Source organism: Phodopus roborovskii, unplaced genomic scaffold, assembly GCF_943737965.1.
Source record: "Phodopus roborovskii unplaced genomic scaffold, PHOROB, whole genome shotgun sequence".
Taxonomy (NCBI): domain Eukaryota; kingdom Metazoa; phylum Chordata; class Mammalia; order Rodentia; family Cricetidae; genus Phodopus; species Phodopus roborovskii.
In genome coordinates this window covers 48711661-48728054 of record NW_026126511.1, presented here as the reverse complement: position 1 = coordinate 48728054, position 16394 = coordinate 48711661, and the positions used below count along the sequence as shown (strand labels likewise).

At 42.2% G+C, this 16394-nt stretch overlaps 1 protein-coding gene across 4 annotated transcripts in view; it reads right to left on the bottom strand.

The window, feature by feature from the left end:
• Msra (methionine sulfoxide reductase A) overlaps positions 1-16394 on the bottom strand; it is a 329701-nt gene that overhangs the window by 298020 nt on the left and 15287 nt on the right. The window contains exon 1 of one of the 4 annotated variants that reach the window (XM_051195541.1): positions 5332-6039. The exons of 2 other annotated variants lie outside the window; for them this stretch is intronic. Coding sequence is in view for 1 of the 2 variants with exons in the window: in XM_051195540.1 (XP_051051497.1) it covers positions 5100-5109 (10 nt within the window). In the remaining variant the exon portion in view is untranslated. Of the gene's footprint in view, positions 1-5099; positions 5125-5331; positions 6040-16394 lie in introns of those variants that run through there. One more of the 4 variants, XM_051195540.1, reaches the window with a different exon arrangement.

Genomic DNA, 16394 nt, shown 5'->3' with positions numbered 1-16394 from the left:
CATATCCTAGAAGTACGTGAAGAAATAATGGTTGAAAATTTACCAAATTCAGAAAAAGAGGTAACCTATATATTCAAGAAAATGAATGAGTCTAGAATAGAACAAACCCAAACAAATGTAGGATAAGACACATCTTAATCGAACTCCTTGAAAGGCTAGAATTCTATAACCACAAAGATATCCTTCAGGAAGAGCTACACAGCATGCTGTATTTGAACACCCAGGATCCATGTAAAAAGCTTGACAGTGATGCGTCTATAACCCAGAGCTGGGGTTGGAGGGAAAAGAAACAGGTGATTTCCTGGAGTTTTCTGGACACCAACCTAGTCATTCAGTGAGTTCCAGGTTCAATAAGAGTCCAAGACTCAAAAATTAAGGTGCAGAGCAATTGAAGAAGACACCCAATGTCAACCTCTGGCCTCCATATGTACACAAACCTACACTCACACATGCATCTACCTACACAAGCTTGAAAGAATGCTACACATACACACACACACACACACACAGAGAGAGAGAGAGAGAGAGAGAGAGAGAGAGAGAGAGAGAGAGAGAGAGAGAGAGAGAGAACATGTTCTTCGAAGGTAAAAGGGAAATCCAGATAGTCCCATTAACAGACTGAGGAAAAAGAAGAAAGCTGCTGCCAGCAGACCCACCTCAAAGCATGGTGCAGAAAATTCTCCAAACAGAAGAGGGACTTGATGTGACAAATGAACTTTGACTGGAATAGCCTAGGACAGCCTATTATTTTATCAGGGTGGTGGCCAGATAAATAATCCAGAGAAAAACAACACAAAATAATTAGACTTATCATTGTAGTACTTGAACTTATTCCCACACAAAGCTAGACTGGCCTTTTCGAGTTCTCAGTCCAGACTTTCTATCAAATCGCTGCACTTTGAGGTTCCAAACCCTGCCTATGAATCCAGAAATTCTGCTCTAAGAGATAAATCCCCAAAAACTGAAAATAAGATCTCAAAGACACTCTCGTACATCTGAGTCCACACAGACTCATTCACACCAGATGAAAGTTAGGAAGTCTTCATTAAGAGGAAAAATGAAGTTAGGCACAGTGGAATATTACAGTCCTCAAAAAGCAGGAAATGCTGACACCTGCTACCTTAGAGACCATGAGCCAGTCACATAATAAAGAACATTCTGGCTGTACTTACACAAGGGGCTAAAGAAGTCAGGCTGTCAGCAATATGAGGCAGAACAACACAGGAAACACAAAGTCCCTCTTACTGAGTATAGAGTTCCAGTTTTGCAAGATGAAAACATTTCTGAGGCTGGATCATAGCAATGGGATCACCTAAGTGTCAATGTAGTCAGTGTAGAAAAGAATGAAATGATAAATTACCTGTAATTCATATTTTACCATAATTAAAAATGTTTTTTTCAAAAGTAAATTAATGTCTCCCATTTACCCAGTGTTACCCATGCAAGAGATGCTATTATGCTAAGTACTCTATGTACATGCCCTCATTGTTCCTCCCTACAGCCTTTGCAGGAGATACCATGACCCTTGTTTACAGATGGAAAGCTGGGTGTTCAGAACTTAACCAGAGCCCCAAGCCTATAGGACAGAGCCAAACTCTCCAGTCAGGCTGTTGAAGCTCTGCAGGACATTTTCTCTCTGTGTGCATGATGGGGAAGACGGCTTCAAGGGAAGAGTTCCTCTGAGCATGAAGGAGTTGAACACACTTGATCTTTTCTAATGGACAACGGAGTGCAGAATATATAGCTTGGAGTGAATTAAGAGGAGGGACATGAGTGATGGTGATATGTGGGGAGAAAAGGACGGCATGGATACAGAGGGGCTGTGCCTTCCATGGTTCCAGATGCATCACTGCTGGAGTGCCTAGACTCTAGAGGGACAGACTCTGAACCATGGGCCACCTTTGAAGCAGAGAGAATGAAGGACACTGAGTGGCTAGCTGGGGAAAAGTCGGGACTCATTTTTCCTTGGGGCTTTTATTCTACATAGTCTTCCGTGGTGGCCTTGGGGAACTTTAACATAGTCATGATAAATGGAGAGCTAAACTCCATTCCCCTCTAAATTCATAACCAGCAACATACCATCAAGATTCAAAACAAGCAAACTGATTTTTTTCTATTTCAAGCATGAGGGGAAAAATGAAATGAGAACCAGGCTCCTCATTCCTTCTGTGGGACATACTAAGTGGCCATGGCTTGCCCATCCCTATGCTGGTCTTCCTGATGGAATTACATGAGAGCTTTTGGCCCACTATAGGGAGATAAACACTCATCAGTTATTTGTGTCCACTCCCACACCCAGCCACAGTGGGAATTAATCATGTGTCATTTCTCTGACCAGAGCAGGCCTTCTGGGTGTTGAACATTAAACACCTGTGACTGAGCCTCTGCCCATCAGCCATGTCAGGGCCACTGTCACAGCCTCTTTACTCACCCCTAACTCATGTGGTGTCTAACCCCTCTTCAGACCCTACTCCTCCACTTCACTTACATGAGAGAACAACCATACAGAATAAAGTTAAGTCACCGAGATCAATGCCAGGGATGGAACAAGCCAACCCTCCTACCCCTGCATAATACACAGGAGAGACTCGTTGCTCCTTTTGAAGAACACCACTGCCTTGCAAACATACTTTCAGAGACCATGGTGGCTTAGCCAGGCCAGAGTAGCCTGTTGGTCCTCATCTACAGGACAACAGAAAACAAAGCAAACATAAAAAGTCTGTTCTAAACATCCACTGTTTGTTCTGAGTGAAAGCTGCATCTTTGAGAGTTCAATGAACCTGTTGGAACACAAGTGGTTCTGATATGTGTTCAGTGGGCCTGACCCGCTCATCTAATTCCCTGCAGTGTTGGCCTCACATGTGTACATTAAGACTGAAGTGCTTTGGTCATGGAAATGTGGCATCCAAAACAGTAGTGAAAGCCATACTTCTGAAACTGGGTAGACTAGAATAAACCTCCATTTCATTTTCAGAACAGCGTTCTAGAATATGTATATTGTACAATAAAAGTGAACACCCTTTAATATACTGAAATGAACCCCATAACAACATTGTTTTTTTCTGTCTGGGCCTTTTGAGCTTGCTTTTAAATCTATTCTCTTTTCCATTTGCTAATATCCTTCCTTCCCAGTTACTCAGAATAACTCCACTGGTAAAATATTAGCATACATAAGTGGATTCTCAGTAAACATTTGTTGAATAAATGAATGAATAATTATAAAGTACTGGGTGAAAGCCGCCTGAGAGGTTTGCATTCAATTACAGAACAACGTGCTCAGATATTTAGGTGCCTACACTAAAATGGAACTTAAGACTAGTCATGGCACAGTAAAATATTAACCATTTCTGTCTTAATAAAATAGAACACAATTCCAAGTGTGATACATGTGTGCCTGGGGAAGGCTTCGTTTAAAATCAGACCACAGTCTTTAGATACATTAAGAATTAAACTACTAATGCTATTATTATGATGCGGAACTAGTAATAAATGTCAATGTATTTGTTGTATAAAGGATCAAAGGGAAAGAAGTGTATATTCAGTTGAACTGCTAATTTTGGAAAACTTTATCAATACAATTTCTATATGAAAAACTTATTTGAGGGAGAGTTACTAATACCCAGGTAACAGCAAACACCATAACAGGGAACTTTTTTCGTTTTAAGATACATAGCATGCAGGCCAGAGAGAATGTATTGGTAAGAAACTTTATTGGGTAAAGCGACTAATATTTAGCAAATCTGAAGCACAGTTAGAATATAAAATACAGTTTTACTACTATCAAAAAAAAAGTATTTCTTAAGATGTATTCAACATCTTTGGGTTTTTTTTAATTTGCTTTACTTTTAGTATTTTGGTCAAAATAATTGGTCATATAATAGTTTGGATCGAGTTTGCTCTTTTACTGAATTCGCTGCAGAAAAGCTAAGAGATAAGCTTGCAAATAACAATTCTTTTAACTTGAAGGGGAGAAAATGCTCTTAAACCAAATAAGCTGCACACTTAGCAATCCACAGTGGCAAAGGGTGTATTAAATGGCTGTGAAGCTAAGAAGATGGTCAGGGACTGAGCTGATCCACCGCACTGTCTTTTCACTCCTTGTGGTTTCAACATGGACTTGAACGCCCTGCGACTGGTCATGAAAGCGCCCCTTTGCAGTGCCCATCGCTCTGTCCCACTTGGCATCCATTTTCAGAATATCAACAAAAGAGTGGATGAAAGGGCTTATACAACAAAGGTGGTCATGTTCGAAACACACATAAACACTATGCGACTTCGCTTTATTAAACATCAAAACGTTGATTAGTTTGTTTAAGAGGTGGGAGAAAATACTTTAGCTTTTAACTTCACACACCTGCACTAACGTGCTTTAAAATCATATTTGCGCACTAAATGTCATCTCCAGGATGGCTGGTGTGTCTCTATACTTTTATAAAAACCATCCTCAACAATCGATCGTTGAAAGCGCGCATTGACAGGAAACAATGAACAATTTGTTCTTGTCAAAGGATCACAAATCGATGGTTACAAACTCAAAACAAAAGCACTGGTCTCGGAACATCTTTCAGACTATGCCAAATGATCGGCAGTTATATGAATATAGCCAATTTCCAGTATCCTCTCAGTCCACAAAAATCAAAAGAAAGTGAGGATTTTGCAGGGACTCGCCATCTAATCCCACAGCTCCAAATCTCTTTTTTAGAAATAGGATACTTACTGGCAATAAGGGTGGTCCATAAAAACCCATCCCTGCCCGTGAACCTCCCCTATTATAACATTGGTGTTTAAGAGCAAAACTCTTACACAATCCACCACAACCAGGCCTCATAGCAAGTATTTATTAATAAGAAATTAGAAAAGTATATCTAAGTAAAACACTGGGTAGAATTTTAAAAGATCAATTAACTTTCTACATTAAAAAAAAAAACATTTTGAGAAGAGTCAAGATAAGAATTGTTAAATAAAACCTTAGTCAAGTCAAAACTGGTAACATTTTTCCCTTCAGCTATTTCATATACAGCTCACAGCTTCTCACCCAAAAGCTTTACATTTCTATTCTTTACCACTCCAGCCATTTCTGCCAACATCATAAAAATTACCTTTGCTCATTTCCTCCTCACAACGCGAATTCACTGACCACAAACATCTCTGCACAGACACCTCCCCACCCACCTCCCCACCCACCTCCCCAAAATGGTTCAAGTAACACACACACACACACACACACACACACACACACACACACACACGCACGCACGCACACAAGAACGCACATACACAGACACACACACACACACATTAAAAAAAAAAAAAAATAATGACCAAGCTCACAGTTCCTGTTTGCCCTTCAAGCGAAGTCGGGTGTCTTCAGCTTGCTTTTCTGGTCTTCGGTATTGTCACTAATTGCTGGGGGTGTAGTTTAGGACGGCATGAAGCTGCAGAAATCAAAGCTGTGGCTTTAAGAGGCCGTTTTCTCAAACACAAGGATGAAACAACTTTGACTCAGATTCCCTGGTCAGGTTGCCATAAAAATCTTAGAAAGACTCCATGAAAACTTAATATCTAGAAATTGGGGGGTGGGAATTAAGTAAAATGAAAGTATTTAAGTCTAGAAGCTGCCACTCCGAACATAACTCCAAGGATATTTGATTTGATTTGAAAGCAGGTTTGTATTGATGAGCAAAGTTTACTCTATAGAAAACTACAATGCTCCCTAATTAAAACTCTCCTTGCCATCTTCTACATTAATTCTGTTTCTCACGGTCATGGTCACACATGCAAAAATAAAATAAATACATTATTTCCCAAATGCATGGACACTGGGGAGAATGCCTTTTTTGAAACAGGCTTTTTTTTTCCCTGAACGCTGGTGACTAAATGTCATAGTAAGAGCCAACACTCTCCAACAGCCCAAGAGACTTCAAAAGCCTTCCAAGTTTGAAAACCAAAAAGTTGTGAGGTTTCCTGTATCCCGGGACATTTTTTCTTTCTGTAGCTCAAGCCGAGAAACAGACAAAAGAGGCTGATGTGACTGAGCTCTGCCAAGTCTTGCCTTTTAAAAATTTCCTCAGCTCTCTCTCCCTTTCTCTCTCTCTCTCTCTCTCTCTCTCTCTCTCTCTCTCTCTTTCATCTCTCCTCCCTCTCTCTCTCCCTCTCTCTCTCTCTCTCTCTCTCTCTCTCTCTCTCTCTCTCTCTCTCTCTCTCTCTCTCTTTCCCTCCCAGTATGGCAACCTTCCGAGCAGTCTTGGCAGAGATCCAGGCTATGCCAGTCTGTCTGAATTCTTGTCTCCAAAGGATGTCCTTTTTAGATCAATTAATACATCTGAAAACAGGAAGCTGTGGAGCAGTACCCAGATCCTGGCATGACAGCACCGGCTGCTGCCAAATCACCTTACAGATTTCCTAGTGCCCTACCTTTCCCAGGCATCACTAGCATGTTCCCTGCAATGAGCTAACATGTTCGCTGCTTAGAGATGGGGAAATCTGTTCTCTAGAAATGTCCATATGTGACATGTGCTCAACCTGCAAAAATGCTGAGCTCCCTATGAGGGAAGATGGATGGCTCTTTAGGAGCACCACATACTGTCATTCCCTTTATAACATTTGCTTCTCCTTGCCCAGCTGCAAAGAATCATGGAAAAATAGAGACGGGAGGCATCATCCTCTCAAGAATGAACATGGCTCTGGTTGATCACTTACTCTTATTTTTAAGAAGCTGCATGTAAACTATATTTGCCCAAAATTCTGCTGGAAAGGAAGGAAAAAGAATAAATCTTTTCAAAACAGAAATATCAAGGAAAGGGAAAAACAAAACCATTAGTGTGGTTAGTAAGATATATGTATACATAGGTGGCCATATCGTAACACCTGAGTTCCAGCAATCATTTGTTTTCTAAATATGTGGTAATATAACTGAATAAGCATACACAGGTTATTTTAATTTGTAGCATTGTGCACTTTTAAAAACAAAATGGACAGTCAGAACTTCACTCTTTTACCTGGCTGAAGAAAGCTTCTTGCTTGACTGGTTGGCAGCATCAATAGTGGAGACTTAGTACACCTATGCTCTGGAATGACTGGCTTTCATGGAAAGAACCAAGAAGTCTGAGTTCTCTTCCTTGGGTCTGTTGCTTTCTCATTTAGATAACTTCAAGGCCACAAATTTGCTTAAACTATTCAAACCTGATTTTCTCATCTACTAAGAAGGACCAGAAAGTCATGAGTGACTCTCCCTCTGGGCTCCTAAAATATCTGTTCATATTCAGGCCACCAACTAGATGTGGCATCATCACAGACAAGGCTATGTGTTCCTTACCTAAGAAAAATGAAAGTCTTCCAAAAGCCTCTATATGATGCTGTTCAGCATATCTACTGAGTGGACAAGTCAGGAGAAGAAAGCACACAAACATCACTCTGAAGTTCTATAAAACTGCATGCTATGATTAAAAAAAAAACAAACTGGCAGATCAAGAGGATGCTATAGAATCACCAGGAGGGTCAAATTAAAGCACTAAAGAAACCAGGCAACATGCTAGCTATCCCTTCCAACGGGGTTAGTGAAACAAGGGCAGGATCTCAGCAGATTTAGATTCACAATCAAACAGTTGCCACCAAAGACAAAGAGGATCTTAAAAGCAGCAAGGGAAGGGCCTTATCATTACAAAGGAACTTAAATAACTAAACAAAAGGATTCCTCGGGAAACAGAGACTAGAAAGAAGTGGGTCAACCACTGGTTGCCCATAAAAATTTGCTGATAGACTATTGCTGAAGACACGATCAGGAGACAGATAATCATGTTGGTGCTGACATAGAAACTTCCTACCTGCTAGCTGTGCAGACTGCCAGAGGAAGAAAAGCATTGACAGTCTTACCAGCTGTGAACCCTGTGAACTATAATAGTGACCAGCATGGCAAGTTATACATACCACCGCAACAGTGGCATGAATGCTATGAGAGCAACCAATCGCTTTCTTATTGGATTGAGTCCCACTCAACAAAAGGGAACTCATGCCTAGAATTGTAAACTGGACCAAGAACCCATAGCTAGGGATGTCTTAGGCCCTAGGAGAGAAGCTAATATTATTACGTTGCTACATGGGCATAGTATCAAACTGCCTTTTGAATACTTTATTTGTACACCCAGAGATTAGTGTAGCTCTCACCCCTCATCTGAGAAGCTTCTTTTTTCTAGAAGGCCTTGTCTACCTGAGTCAGCCCAAAAGCTCCAATTCCAAACCTCATAGTTGCAGCCCTGCTTTTATATTTCACAATGGGAATTATGTTCCAACATGTGTTTTGTGGGAACACTGAAGCAACGGTAACAGCCAAAGAAGAAATGACAACGATTAAGGAAGAGGCAAGGGAACAGAACAAAAATCAAAACACCCAGACAAACATGAGGATGTGGCCAACCTCCACCTGAACTGGCCACATGGCCAGTATCTAAAAGAGAAGCCACCCCAGGAATTGACGAGCATGTGAGGAGCATGGGAATGCTGGGGGACACAAAATGATTACAAAAACAATACTGCAGGTTCTCCAATAATTAAAAATGGTTGTGGAGGCACATGTCTGTCATCCCCAGCACAATGGAGGTGAAGTAGGAGGATTGGGGTATTGAGAGCATTCTGAGCTACACAATTTTAAAAAAAAAATTTAAAAATAGGAAAAGCAATGATTCAGCAACCCCTCCACTGGGTAACTAACTAGTGAAACTACATTGAATTGATGATGTTAATTATACAGTATTCACAATAGCCAAGATATGAAGTCAATGGGGCCTATCAACAAATAAAGAAAATAAGATGGAAGAAGACAAAGCCTTTAAAAGGGAGAAAATGCTGTGACTATAACAGAGTGGATGAACCTGGAAAGTACCCAGTGAAATAAAATAGACACAAAATAATGGACACCTATCACTCATTTCAATGTGAGCCCTTCAAAGGACACAAAATCAGAGAGTATAACACTGGTTCCTAGGGCTGAGATGGTAGAGAGGGAGGGATTAAGGAAGACTGTCAAAGCACACAACCATTCAATAAAATCAACAAGGGAAGTTGAGGTGCCCTCCTGCTTCACATGGCAGCTGGAGTTCTGAACAACACACAGTGCTGGCAAAGAGCCAAGGGTAACCCCCAACACATACATACAATAAGCAAGTGAGGTGATGTGTGCTAACAGTTTGTCTAGACCACTGTAGAGAATGTGCATATTTCAAAACTCATCTTGTCCTCCCATAGTTATATTTCTATGCCAATTTCAAAAAAAATAATAAAATTATAATAACACCACAGACTAATGAGATCCTAGCTGAATCCTGCAATATACACAAAAGATTGCCAACTTTGGCCAAGTGTGTTGTACCCTCCGAACACAAGGCCTGTTTAATGCCAGCAATTGGGCAATACAACACATCACGTTGGCAGAATGGGCACAGAAAGGCATTTACAAAATGGGCTTTGTGAATTCAAAAATAAAAGAAACATATAGTCAACTGATTGGAGAAGAGGATTTGGCTAACTAGTGAAGGGCAGCTGTGAAGTAATAGCTGACATCACAATGAATGACATGGAAGCCCTGGGCAGGATAGAAGGAGCAGGCAGAGTAAGACTACCCCTATATGGATGGCAGATCTTACATACATATATCAAATTATGGGGTGTGTGTGTGTGTGTGTGTGTATGTGTGCACACATGCGCATCTTACATACATATATTAAATTATGGGGTGTGTGTGTGTGCGCATCTTACATACATATATCAAATTATGGGGTGTATGTGTGTGTGCGTGCGCATCTTACATACATATATCAAATTATGGTGTGTGTGTGTGTGTGTGTGTGTGTGTGTGGATGTGTGTGTGCGCGCGCGTGTGCATCTTACATACATATATCAAATTATGGGGTGTGTGTGTGTGTTTGTGTGTGTGTGTGTGTGTGTGTGTGTGTGTGTATCTAACATGAAAACCTAATAGAACAATGTATAAAACTAAGGAATGAGTTCAGATATAAAACCAGCCCACAGCCTACAAACATCAGCCACATTTCTATACATTGACAGTAAACAATCTGAGAGTAAAATTAAGAAAACTATCATATTTACAGTAGGAAAAAAAAAGAAAATACTAAAGAATAGAGCTGAGGATATGATCTCAGCAGTAGAGCACACATTTAGCAAATGTATAACAGGCCCCAGGTTTCATCCCTGGTAGCACAAAAAAAAAAAAAAAAAAAAAAAATAAGTGAGTGTAAGCAAAGGCCTGTGCACTCAACAGCACAAACACTAGAAGAAACTGTTGAAGACCTCCTGCCATGTTCACTAACTGAAAATTAACCCTGTGGGGCCCACAGTGCTCTCCACACTAGTGGATGCAACCCAGTGGAAAACCTGTCTGAAATCCCAGGTGATTTCTTCACAGATATCAGCAGGTTGGTCCTAAAAATCATATGGAAATGCAAAGGCCCAGTACATCCAAAAATCACCTTTAAAATGAAAAATCTAAAGTGTAGGCCTCACATTTCCAATTTCAAAACTCAGAGCTATGTTACAGCAATCCAGACAGTGTGGTGCTAACATACAAATGGCCCCTGTGATCCAGAGAGTAAACTAGGAGTTACACCGCTATCATCAACTGACTTTAAGCAGGCTGCACAGAAAAACTGAAATGGAACAGAGTGGTCATGTCACACATGCAGCTGGGACAACTGAACCTTCACATGTGAAAAAATGAAGTGGACTCCAACCTTATGCCAAGTACAAAAGTTTACTCAAAACGTACCCCAGAATGTTACAGGAAAACATGGGCATACACCTTTCAATTGTGATGGTTTCTTAAGTATGATCCCCACAAAAGAACCACCCAAAACAGGAGAGGGAGAGAAGAAGTAGGGGGAGAGAAAGGGAAGGAGGGGAAGAGGGAGGGATAGAAGGAGGGGGCAAAGGAATAGGAAAGAGGAAGAGGGGGAAGAAAATTAATTGTTTTCTGTAATGGAGGTGAAATAACCTACAGAACAGGAAAAACTTGTAAACCACATATCTGATAAAGGTCAATTATTCAGAATATGGGTTTGCTAATTTGTTTTGCTGCTTTGTTTTCAGTCTTAAGAACCCACAATAAGGGGCTGGAGAGATGGCTTGGCCATTGAGAGAACTCACTGACCTTGCAGAGGACCTGAGTTCTATTCCCACTGAAATCCACTTTGGTGGCTCATAACCACCTCTAACTCCAGCTCTGCGGACTCAGATGCCCTCTTCTGGCCTCCATGGGCACTGCCCCCGTGTGTGTGTGCACTCACGCATGTGCAGTTGAAAAAAAAAAGTCTTTTAAAAAATTAAACATAAAGCTTCTTTTGAGCCAGCCATCCACTCCTGGAACTTTATACCTCATCTGCACAAAAACTTGTGCACAGATGTTTAGAGCAGCATTATTCACATCAGACAGAGTAAGGACAACTGAAGAAGCCATGAGCTAACCAAGCATGACATGAACACAAGAAGGGATATTACTCAGCAATGAAAAGGAATGAGGCCCTTATACACTCTACAACATGGATTAGACATGGAAGTGAGGCTGAGCCAAAGAAGCCAGGAAAGAAGGTGTCGGTATTCTACGGCTCTGTTTATATGGTTAAGTCCACAATGGGCAAATCTGGAGATGGGGAAAAGCTTCATGGTTGCCATGGTCTGAACAGAAGAATGAGTGGCCGCAAATCAGTTTGGAGCCAGAGATATACAAGCGGGGAGGGGGTTGAGCTAAAAGTCTTGTGCGTGGCTTCTGTTTTCTCATTTTTAAAATGTTCCATCCATCTTCAGTGTCCACAAGTGCCATGACCAGTCACCTTGAAATAGCCCTGGTGGCCCTTTGGGCCTGTTACACAGAGGTCTTGCCAAACACCAGCTAAGACTCTGCCCTCTAAAATCTACTCTGGGATCCTCTAGAATCTACTCCTGGTATCCACCCAGTAGCTTCTAGTTTCTGGTGCCACTTCAGCCACTTAGTTTGGTCCCAGCAGACTTCACCATTCCCAACTCCATCTACACGAGGCTCCACTGGCACTCTTAGGGGCCCGTCTCCTTGGAGAACACCTATCCTGGCTACCAGGCACTAATGAAATCCAAGTGTTGACAGCCAGCACCTCATGCACCATGTCCTCTCTTCCCAGAACACCTCATGCTCCAAACATAGCATCCTGGCAGCTCCCCAGGTTCCTTCAGTGCTGACCCACAACTTACTTACCTCTGTACCCTAGAATTCTCTTCTACCACAGTATTTCATCCCAGCCTCCCATATAGACAGGACTCTGTCCTCTGTGCAGTGTGGGACACTGAGCACATTCATAAATGTCACTTCCCTCCCCATTTGCACATGACTTGCTGGTGGCTGTGAAGCCTTCTGATTTCAGCAGTCAGACAGAAAGCCCCAGAATCCAGTGGTTGCTCAGTCTACGAAGCTGGGTGTCTCATCTGGTCTTCAGTATATGTCAGGATCCTGAAGAAGTCAGCTCTAATGACAGTGTAGGGATGGACTTGCCAGCAGAGTGAGGGCAAGCAAGCAAAGAGAGAAAGTGTCTTTCTCCCTTATCTTCTAAGTAGGTTGGCACTAGAAGGTGTGGCCCAGATTTAGGGTGGGTCTTCCCACCTCAAATGATCCCCATTTAAGGTGAGTCTTCCAATCTCAAGTGATATGTATTTTAAGGTGGGTCTTCCAAGTTCAAGTGATATGGATTTAAGGTGGGACATCCTACCTCAAATTGTCCTGTTAACTAAAAATCCTTCACAGGTGTGCCCAGTGACTTGGGTTTATTTATAGTTAATTCCAGATGTAGTCAAGTTGACAACCAAGAATACCCATCACAATGGCTTACAGAAAATTCTTTCAGCTCACTTCTTATACTGTAGGTTAATTTTAAAGAGATGTGTATATTAAACATACAACATCACTTACCAGAAATATCAAATTTATTAACAAACAAAGATGTCATCAAATTCTCCAAGTGGAGAGTTATCTGTATGTTCAAGACCCTCCTGTCACAGAAAGGAGGAAAGGAGAGAAGCCTGGGAGAGAAGGCTAAGCAGCCCAATACTGGGCAAATTCCTTCATCCTGATGGAGTTAGAAGAGTGAAGATGATTGAGAAGGAATGCTTCCCTCTCTGTACCTTAGTGACATAAGTACCATGCTGTGTCTCTCTCACTCTAGGAGAGGTCAGTCCTTAGCAAACTCTAAAAACAGGCAATAAATCCAACAAGAACTGAAATTTGCCTAGCATCGACCATGCACTGTGCTCTACAGCAGAACCCTCCTTCAACACTTCCATCTTCCTGATAATACTTCCAACTCATGAATTACATTATTAGTGTGCCGGATATATGGTGTGTGTGTGTGTGTGTGTGTGTGTGTGTGTGTGTGTGTGTGTGCTGGGTGTGAATGTGTCTGAGTCAGATTTGTGTGCAGATGCTTAAGTTTGTAGGTTTGTGTGGAGAGATTCTGGGTGACGGGGTACATGTGTAAGTGTGTATACATGCATGTGGAAAGCAGAGCACAGCCTTGCATGTCATTCTGTAACAGGGCCCCAGACCTTAGCACAACTGTCTCCATAATGGAAGTACCATTTAGTCCATAAAACTCAGCACATGTACTGCACCATCGCCGAGATAAAAAACAAATACCTACTCCATCCAAGTCCACAGTTCTGGAAAAGTCTCTAAATGTACTAACCTTGCTATTTGGCTTCTGTAGTTCTGCTTCTGGCTAATGGTTCTTGTTAATTGAGATGTATCAACCCAGGATGTGGCTTTGTGCTTAAAAGTTCTCCCTGAAAAAGGCTTACAGCTACAATGGGATCCTGAATACCCAGTGTAGTTGCCTGCTGGCTAATAAAGACTTTCTATTGCTTAAACCCAAGTCTGAGTGGTCTTCTCTGGTGGATCGCCCATAATATTTCCTCAGGCACCTTTATTTGAGATGGGCTCTCTCATTAGCTTGGAGCTTCCCAGGTAAGAAGGCTAGCTGGCCAGTGAGCACTTCCTGTCTCCACTGCCCCATAGAATCACCAGGATTGCGAGTGACACACCTAGCTTTTTATGTGGGTTCTGGGGAAGCTGCACTTGGGTCCTGACAACTCTGAGGCAAATGCTTCCAAATAAGCTGTCACCCTAGGTCTCATAAAAAAAAAAAAAATACCACTACCCCACTTTTCAGACCAAGCAACCCTGGCCAACCTGCCCAATGTTCTATGATTTGCTAGGACAGCAGGGCTGACAAGTAGAGCTGACAGTTGGCAATCCACCTCCAGGCTGTATACTCTGTCTCCTCTGGGGTGTTACCCTGGGAAGAGTGCTGCCTGTCATTTGTTTCCTGAACTGAAGGCAGGGCCAAAAGAGTGAGGCAAGAATCCAGGTACCAGATCCCAGCTGGGTCTGGAGGGCTTCTTGCCATTTGCTTGAGCAGCAGAGGGCAGCAGAGCTTGTGGGGCAAGAGTGACTTCCCCACTCAGTCTTCTGGCCAGCAAGCTATCACCTTAAGAACAAAGTCAGGCCAGCCATGCAGTCTTCTCTGAGGCAGAGAGAGCTGGGAAACATCCTTAAAATTCTAGAAGAAAGCAGAACCAAGACATCAGAAGGAATTGGGGTACCCAAAAGCAGCCCCTCAGAACATAGGGCCCCACTCCCAGTGGGGGGGACTCTGAGATGCTTGGGCCATCCCCATACCACAAAGCCCATGGTGTCACACCTTCCAGGAGAATAAAATCTGGCTGTACCTTGCCCTAAGTCCCTTCTTGTTAATTTCTAAACACTTGGACAGGACTAGTATGTAATTATCAGAAAATGAACTTTAAAATTAAAATTAGGCAATACATTGCACTGCTATGTCCAAGCTGCTGACAATATGAAACACCTTAAATACCATTAATCCACAGACATCAAAATTATTTTATTGCCTCGAATCATCTAAAATGAATGTTTGGGATCAGAGCAGGCATAGGGGGGGCGTAGCATATAGCAGAGAAAACTATCAGGATAGCCGAGGTGGGGAGAAAAAAAAAAAAAAAAAGGCCACAAAGAAAATACCCTTGCATGGTTAAAAAAGAACCACTCAAAAATAAATAAATAACTGGCCTGGAACCACTCGATTTGATATTTAACTCAGGCTTTGTTAAATAAGCAGAAAGAAGATTTCGTAAGTTTGTGATTCCTTCTTGAAGAAAATGTGATTTCTTATTTCCCCAGAGAGAAGCTTCAAGAATGCCAGCAGGCTTCTCTGGTATCAAATGTTTCCCTGTTATTGTGAGTAAATTATATTTGGATCAAAATCAGATGGATTAAACTTAAAATACCCAGGAGGTTTTTCAAAACTACAAGGAAATATGTCATGTGCCCCAAAACAGCATTGCCATGTAACAGCCCTTTGGCAATGTCTCCGCACTGGAACAGCAGCAGCAGGGAATCAAAACTCACCTGAGTTTTCCACTTCCCTGAATTCAAAATAACTCTGCAAGCCTAGACTGCTGCTTGTGGTTACTTAGATAAAAGTCTGCAATCTTTGGTGTCTTTAAAAATCTTCAAAATATGGCTCTTCTGATATTCAGGTAGAGAAAGGCTTGGTGCAGGGGTGGGGTGATCTCTTAAATTTTCAGGGAGAAACCCTGATTTTTGTTTTTATCTACAAAGCCTCCCTGGAATTAAAATAGCAGCCAGGAAGAAGGGAACTGTAATGAAACACACACTGTCCCTCGTGATGGGTCAAGGTCACTATGAAGCTGTGACTTGGCAGCAGCCTCCCTAGAGGCATGCATCTGTCTCAATGAGAGAGGGAGAAATGGACAGCAGCTTCCTTCACAGAACCAGGCAGCAGCAGTGGTGAGTGGTCCTCCAACAGTCCTTAGGTGAATCTGCACATCTGAGAGGAGCCAGGCCCGGTGCTGGTCTCTTTCCTATCTCATCCCCAGAAACACCCACAGGAAGCTGTTGCCACTGTCTCCAGTTCAGAAAAAGACAAACTGAGGCAGATTCAGCCAAGGTCACACAGCTAATGGGGCTGTGAAGAATGGTTTAGACACTATCCAGAGCCCAAGTGCCTGTTTGTTCACTAAACCAACGACCCCTCATTAGAGCACCCACTTCTGGGGCTGGGGAGAAAGTCCAGTCAGTAAAGTGCTTGCCTCACTAATATGAGGACCTGAGTTCAATTCCTATGCTCATAGCCATAATCCCAGTGCTAAAGAGACTTGAGGCTAGAGACAGCTGGATCCCTGGGCTTGCTGGCCAGATATTCTAGCCTGCTTGGCAATCCCCAGACCAGTAAGAGACCCTGTCACGAACAAAAAGAACAAGGTAGATGCACCTGAGAAATGGCACTGGAGGTTATCTTATGGCATCCAAATACATGTGTACACAA